The 7,907-nt window shown below is 43.1% G+C and overlaps 1 protein-coding gene across 1 annotated transcript in view; it reads left to right on the top strand.

The window, feature by feature from the left end:
* The window catches only part of CAPN8 (calpain 8), a gene marked incomplete at its 5' end in the record, with an annotated part of 19,942 nt that overhangs the window by 11,399 nt on the left and 636 nt on the right, over positions 1-7,907 (top strand). Inside the window, 9 exons of the mRNA XM_010163045.1 lie at positions 159-370; positions 958-994; positions 1,624-1,689; positions 2,606-2,663; positions 3,211-3,275; positions 4,497-4,565; positions 5,839-5,917; positions 6,843-6,959; positions 7,581-7,639. Coding sequence (XP_010161347.1) covers positions 159-370; positions 958-994; positions 1,624-1,689; positions 2,606-2,663; positions 3,211-3,275; positions 4,497-4,565; positions 5,839-5,917; positions 6,843-6,959; positions 7,581-7,639 — 762 coding nt within the window. The remainder of the gene's footprint in view (positions 1-158; positions 371-957; positions 995-1,623; positions 1,690-2,605; positions 2,664-3,210; positions 3,276-4,496; positions 4,566-5,838; positions 5,918-6,842; positions 6,960-7,580; positions 7,640-7,907) is intronic.

Genomic DNA, 7,907 nt, shown 5'->3' with positions numbered 1-7,907 from the left:
CAGCACCTTGCTAGTTTTCTTTTATGCCATCACTTACAGATTTACTATTTTATGCTAGGAAAAACTTGAGTTGGCTTTAAAGCACTGAAATTGAAATAGAGTGGCTGGCTTACCAGTGAATTGTCAAATGGTTTCTAACAAAAACCCATTTCCCACAGCTGGAAAATAACACAGATATTCATGCAAACCGTGCTTTCTTCGCGAGGAACCAACCGGCAGCCCGGTCTGATCCTTATGTCAACCTGCGTGAAGTCTCCTGCCGCATGAAATTGCCCCAGGGAGAGTACCTCATCGTGCCATCCACTTTTGAGCCTTACAAAAACGGAGAGTTCTGCCTGCGAGTTTTTTCTGAGAAACAGGCTAAAACGCAGTGCGTATCTTCCCTGTAAAGACTTCTCTTCTGCTGGTGAGGCACATAAAGGAAAAAGTCAGGTGGTGCACCCAAATGCCGTGCTCTGTCTTTAATCTTAATTAGCAAAATGGGCCTATTTCTAGTACCTATTTTATTGTGTAGTCTACCATATGTGATGCACACACGCCAATGGTAGAGTCATGGCTCTTCAGATTGCCTCCAGTAAGCACTGAAGTGATAACTAGATCCCTCAAGTCTGTGAAGTAGAAGTTCCCACAATTAAAGAGCACAGGATTTGGGAGTATGTCAATGCGGAGATGGTTTTAAAAAGGGTTGTATCAATACCAGCCATTGAATGAAAAAACAGGAGTCTAGATACAAGACAAGAACAACAAGGCTGGATTTCCCAAGGAAAATATCTTCAAAGAGGTGGGACAGACAGAGGTCGGTCAGGGAGTATGGGAAGCAGGAAGCCTGGGGGCTTTTTCTGTGCATTTGGTAACACCTTATATTAAAACAGTTTGTTTTTGCTAATTATTTTAAGGGTAAGTGGTAGACTCATAATTTCTGTTTGGTTTGGGTTTTTTTTTTCTTCTTTTCCTTAGGATGATTGGTGATGTGGTAGCTGCAAAACCATATGAGGTAAATGTCTTAACTGGGCAGATTATTTTTTTTTTAAATTCTAATAGAGTTTCCTTCACAATGTGGGGGCAAAACAGGGGTGAGATTTTCATTTTTCCCCTGAACTGAGATTATAGTATTTTTTTTTTTTTTACATATCTCCATGGCTTAGTTTCATGTGCATTTTCATGTACCTGGGCCCATATAGCACAGGAACTGCATCTTTGGAGACTGGACTGGAACACATTCCAGTGTGTTTCAACTAATACAGGTAGGAGAAGATGGGGAGGACATTGAATGATCCTCTTCATAGAAACAAACAGTCTTCCTGAAGCCCGAGAGAAATTGCAAAAGCAGCATTCCAAAGAACTACTGAACTGCTATGACCAGGTGCAGCAACATTTTCACTGCAGCTATTATAAAACTGTCTTAGTAACAGAAGAAAACTTTTTCATCAGTCTTAAAAAGTATTTACTCTGAAATGAAGCCAGCCCCTGGTTAAGTAGTGCCTCTGGTTTGCCATTGCTGCAGAACAAGTGCTCATTTTCTGTTGTTGTAAATAATTCCCTGTAAAGCTGCTTTATGATATCCATAGCTCGCTTTCTAGAACCCCCTGATAAACCACACTCTCGATCATCTCTTTCCTCTAGCCTCATGTCGATAACAAAGATACAGATGATGAGTTCAAGACTCTCTTTCAAAAGCTCTCTGGAGAGGTAAGTGGATTAAAGTGCAAGAAAAAGACTGGGACCTCTCTGTTATGATTATGCAAATATTTGACTTGCCAATTCCTTTTACTGTCTAGTCTTCAAAAAACCAAGCAGTTCTCCCCCTTTATTAACTCACAGATTGAATTTAATTTATTTTACAATAGAGCAGTTTTACTACATTGTTCCTCTTACTGGTGCAAAATGTACTCTGTTCCCTTGGTAATGCAGTACATGGAATAACTTTGAAAATAGGGGTGATAGAAGTGAGGACTCTGAAAATATTATCCCACAGTGAAATAAATTACCTATGGAGTTAGTGTATAATTCTGACAATTGCCTAGTTGGCCAATTCCTTTCTTTTTGTTTAGAAGCCCTGGGAATTGGAAAACTGTTGGCTGGACTTTATTTATTGTATTTGCCAAACCTCAGTATCTCCAAAGCCCTGCTGTGCTAGCCTGTGGCTGTCACATCAGATTTTCTCTTAATGAACTGGTGGCCACTGGCACCAAAGAGGGAAAACATGTTGTTAGTTAGAAAGATATTTTTGAGTTTTGGGAGGGCAATTTTAGCGTTTTTTGGTTGTAGATGCCATAAGCCTGGAAAATCTCAAATGCTCTCCTGAACCTCTTTAGCTGAGAAAGAAAACAGTCACCCAATTCAGTCAAATCTGTTAAAAAGTTAACGTTTACTGGGTCATGTCACCATGGAACCTAACAAACTACTTGTTTCCCATTTGAAAGGCTAGGAAATATTAATGATTTCTGAGTATCTCCTCCATGTGACGTCTGATGCTAAATGTGAAGTGTTAGAAAAAAAAAATAAAGTTTTAAATGCTTTAGCTATGGAAGGAAAATAGTCTCTGGGTGTCTGACAGCAAATGAATATAGCTTGTGTTAACACTTAAAGTATGTTTTCTGTCCAGGACTGTGAAGTGACTGCAATTGAACTTCAGACGATCCTAAACCGGGTTTTGGCAAAGAGTAAGTAACTTTATGTAGTTCCCATTGAATGGAGCTGAAAGGCGCGTGCTGAAATGGTGTGACATCAAGTTGCTCTTTGGTCAGAGTGAGCATCAGTGCCATCAGCACACAGACAGAGCTAGGGGTGATGAAAAAATGAGGTTTTGCCCATCCCCAGCTGAGTTTCTCCTGACTTGTTGAACTTATAACATGGGGGGGGAAAAATACCACCTGATACTCCCCTTCCAAGTGCTGCCAGATGATGTCCTGCAGAAGCACTGTATTTGCTGTGCCTTCTTGGGGGACCGCCATAGGAAGATATTATTATGCTGCCACATAACTTCTGTGGACAGATAGAGGCTCACCCCCTCCCCCACAAACCAGTAGCATCCCCTGCCTCTGTGCCAAAAAAGCCATGTTGATCAGCTGAAGGAAAAGAGTGGAAGAAATGGCAGAGCATTTACTTGGCTAACAAGATTTTAGGGTGGCTGACATCTCCAAGGGTGTCTGCAAAAAAATATTTGTCTAAAAGTATTTCTGACTTGGATTTTTATTTCCTTTTGTATAGGAAAGGATATTAAAAGTGATGGATTCAACATTAATACTTGCAGGGAGATGATCAGCCTTTTAGATGTATCCTTTGAAAGTAATTTCATCACCTTTAAAGTCTCTGGATCGCTTTTGCAAAACTTCCTGACAAGATAAGGCTAAGTTTACACTTCCATTGTCCAGGTGCATGGCTGGAGGCATCAAATTCAGTAAAGCAGCTCTATCAGCTCAGGGTGGCAGAACCATGAACCATTTAATCACCAGTTGCTTCTCTCACCTGCTCTGCATCTCTCATTGCTTAAACTTTCCCCTAAAAATAGCAGGGAGGAGAAGCAGGGACTTTCTGCCTGGGTGCCCCTGTGCGGTTTGGGATGCATACACAGTGTGCTTGGCAGGAGACAGGTTTTAAGCACAATCTCAACTTCCATCTCTAAGTCAGGTACTGCTTATAGAGCACAGAGCTCAAAGCAGCAGATACAGACTGGAGAGCCTGTTCAGAGCGGGAAGGCTACGAGTACCTGCTGTGCCTCCCTCTCTTCTCCATAGCTTGTAGGACGCATGGGAGCTAATAAGCATTGCATAGCCAAGGGAAAAGGACAAGTCAGCATGTCTTCCCAGTACTCCTTTGACAAGCTGGGAAGCTTGTCAGTGCACTGGGACAGTCAAGAGCCCTGCTGCCGGGATCACACTGATGTTGGTCTCATAATGTAGTCATGTTGAGGTCAGCAGGGATGAGCTGTGGATCTTGCAGATCACTGGCTGTTCAGAGAAGATATGCCTTTGCCCCACACTCCACAGCCTCCCAAACCCAACAGGGCAGCAGTTGGCCATCATGGGGGCCAACTCCTTGTTTCTGCATAATTTTCCATAGGAAGGGATGTTCAAGGCCCTGAAGGACACAGAGGAAGACTGTGTAGCCTACTGTTGACTCTCTGTTCACTTTCAGTTCCTGTCTCTGCTTTCTAACACTTTGCTGAGAGGCCAGTCCTTTGTTTCCCTAAGGGCTTTAATCTACTGTTAACTATACAAAATGTGAGCAGATCTAATCATGCTTATATATTTAGCAATCCCATATATCATTCCTTGAGAGTGCAGATAGCCTAGAAATTCTTGGCATGCCTTTAGCTGAGCAAATGTAAAGCTGTGGCATGTCTGTGTGAGATGGAGATGTATTATAAATGAGAATGAGTATGGCATCAAGATGACAGTGTGATGGGTGATTTGTTTTTATCAGAACTGGTTGCTCTCCAGATCTGGTAAAGATAGAAGAATCCTGATTTTTGAACCATGCCTTAACATCCCCAGACCAATGGGTCCGGCACCTTGGAACTTGTAGAATTCAAGATACTTTGGATGAAAATTCAAAAGTATTTGGTAAGATAATATTTCTGACTGTCTCCCCTTCCCTCTCAGCTTTGCAGATCCAGAACTGAGATAGGGTTGATCCAGCACAGGCGAATATACTTGGAAACCTTCCCTCTCATGTCTGGAGTTTGTTCCAGGGCTCAGAAACACTTCTGATTTAAAAGGACAAAATCAGATCCTCTTTCACCTTGGCCCCACTTCTCTCCATAATTTGCAATGCCTTACGGAAAGCCAAATTAACCCTCTTTCATTGCTGGCAAAGAGAGCTCTCTGCTGCCTGCTGTATTAAAGCTCATATGAACATGGCTCTGCTCTTGTAATACGTTACATTGCCAGCTGAGCACCAGCAAACACAAGAAACATATTTTTAGAACCTACAAAAACCTGGCTCTGTATTTTTAAAATCTTGTAGAAGTGCTGAATTATTTTTCTGACAGAGGATTTAATATCCCAAGAAGTGCACCCAGAATCAAGCTGCCTAAAGGAAGGTAAAATTTGGACCTGCTTTGTTTGACAATATCACTTTCAGGCAAGTCTGTTACTACCATGCTTGATGCTGGCCAGCACAAAGCATCTGTCCTGGAGGTTCCTGAGGAGATGTTCAGCTCTCCTTCAGATGGAGGCACTGGCTCTGTCCTGAGGCTGATGTTGGCAGGGCAAGCCCTGAGACCCAATTCCAGTCTGAGCTGTAGGACTGGGTGGCTTCTGATTCTGGTTAATAAACCTGCTGCAGTAGGAAGCATCTGTTGTCTCAGCTGAAATATTAAGCAAAATGGACTTTGTCTGTTGCAGTGTTTGCCAAATGATAGGATATTTTCCTCAATGGCCTGTCTGCCACCACGTAACGTGAAGGCAGGCAGGCTGCCAGCCCATGGGAACGTGTTTCCCAGGCTGCCTTGCTTGCCAGTAGCTACTTGAAACGTTTCCCTTGCTCATTAACATCTCAAAGAGTAGAAGCTTGGTCTGGTAGGAGTAGTCCTTGTCCCAGCTATCAGAAACCTGAGGCTGTGTCTGTGCAGTAGAGTGATGGTGCGGATGCAGCAGAGGTAGGCACCAACATCCTGGCTTTAACCCAGCTACAGGAACAGGGAGAATGGCAGGGCATGGGCTGCAGAGTGGGCTAGCAAACCAGGGTTAAACCCTAGAGGATCCCTGGTTATATAATTCTGATTGCTACCCAGCCATGAAGCCAAAGCCCACCTGCCCGTGCTTGCATCATCTCATTGCTGCATGGGCACACATTGAAAAGCCATTTGTGCATTCCCTTGTTTCTCTCTTGCAGGAAATCTATAAGAAAGTGGACAGGGACTACTCTGGTACCATTGACTCCCATGAGATGCGAAATGCCCTCAGAGAGGCAGGTGAGTATGCTGCTTGGAGGCACCATTGGATCACTGAAGTCCCCCCACCAAACACTGTAAGAACAGTGGAGCCTTTAATGGCTTTGCTTCCCTCCTGTCTCCCAGATCGCAGCGATGCCAGTGCCATTCTCCTTTCCTGACAGTCACATACTGCTACATCCTTTTTCTTTTATATACATCAAAACCCATCCTCTCTTCTATATTATGAACCACAGATATTTTCGTCTGTGCTGACCATTGCTTATCCATCTGATTATTACTTGCTCTATTTTTGGCCTCATTATTTCCTAATCTAATTGTCCTCTTTCAGAGTCATGTCCAAATTCTCTCTTCCCTTCATTTCCTCCCACCACCTTTCTCTACACTTAGAGAAGGTGCAAGCCTGATCAAGGCATGCCCCAATGATATCCTCTCTCGTGTGTGCTATTCACTTTTGGAGCAGTGTTTGCCAGCTCAGGGGCATCTAGAAGAGCACTGTTTTTTTGATCTGTCTTGTGCTTGGTGGAGGCTGTGTGAATGATCCAGAGACAGAAATAGCACTAATATGGGCCTGAATAGAGCCCAATGTGTTATGTGAAAAATTGGCTCTACTGCAATCACTGCTATTCAGCTGCAGCACCAAGACTCGCTAATTAGGGGTTTATCTGGGGAACATAGGACTGGTTACGCTGTGAAACAATGTGAAATATGCAGTCTGACAAAATGCTGTGAGAGAACTTTACGCCTTTCTTCACCCAGCACAATGGGCCTTGGAAAAAGCCCACAGCAGAGGTGTGTGACAGAGTCCAACAGACTTTCTGGGAGGAATAGTCCTCAATCCTTCATCCAGGTCTGCCTGTAGCTGCAGCAGTCAATGGATAAATCACATGAAAGACAGCATATTAACCCTCTGCGTCAGTGATTCATGTGCTTCTCATGCCTTTAGGTTTCACGCTCAACGATCAGGTGCAGCAGAGCATTGTCACCCGCTACGCCTGCAGCAAGCTGACCATTGATTTCGATGGTTTTGTGGCCTGTATGATCCGCTTAGAGACCCTGTTCAGTAAGTGCCTCCATTCATCAACCAAGGGGAATTCCTGAAAACTTTGGGGCTTCGTTAAGTATTTGGTGTCTTCTAACTGTGAATGTAGCAAATTGCATGAAATTATGAGGGTGCCAGCAAAATTGTGTCTGTTGGAGAAAGCAGCAGAACATTAGAAAAAGCATTTCTGTCTGAATGACCATGGAGGTTGAAGGACGTGTTGTCATAACCTACCATGCTCTTCTGCTTTACAGTCATCTACACTTTATTGTCAGTGCTCTGGCCCCCAAGTTGTCCTGGCTCCTATAAATGGTACCATTTATCATTTACAGTCCTTACTCAGATCTGATTTAGAGGTTTGTCCCTGGATCATACCAGATGCTACCGCATCAGATTTTATAGTTGTCTGGCTGCCAACTCTCAGTTTGCTGCTGTAGATCTGACTGTTCCACCCTATGAAGCAGCTTAGAAATGACTTGTAAGAGGAAAGAAGAACAGCTGTAATATTCTCTTACAGAACCAGTCTAGATTTCCAGTACCACATGGCAAAAAGCCAAACCTCTACATTTTGTCAGACAGTGATTCTCTACATGCCAAACTCTGTGGTTTATATCCAATTTCTTCCCCTCTTCTACTTTTCAGAAGTGTTCCATCTCCTGGACAAAGACAACAGAGGAGTTATCCAACTCTCTCTGGCTGAGGTGAGGCTGGTCAGATTGAAATACCATCTGGTTAAGCTATAGGAATGGACTGCTATACATTTATTTAAAATCGCTATTATCAGTGGTAAACTCAACAGCAATTCAGTTGTTTATGTGAAAATGTTCTTCAGCTCAGAAGCCCTGTCTGAATTAGCAGAACGGATCTTTACCTTATATGAGCAAAAAAGTAGAGATGTGTTCAAAACCCCTAAGGTTGCTTGAGATGATGCTTACACAATGTGTTTTACTGTCTACTTTTAGAGAGGAG

This window comes from Antrostomus carolinensis, unplaced genomic scaffold (assembly GCF_000700745.2).
Source record: "Antrostomus carolinensis isolate BGI_N321 unplaced genomic scaffold, ASM70074v2 scaffold11772, whole genome shotgun sequence".
NCBI lineage: Eukaryota > Metazoa > Chordata > Aves > Caprimulgiformes > Caprimulgidae > Antrostomus > Antrostomus carolinensis.
This window is presented reverse-complemented; position numbering and strand designations above follow the sequence as displayed.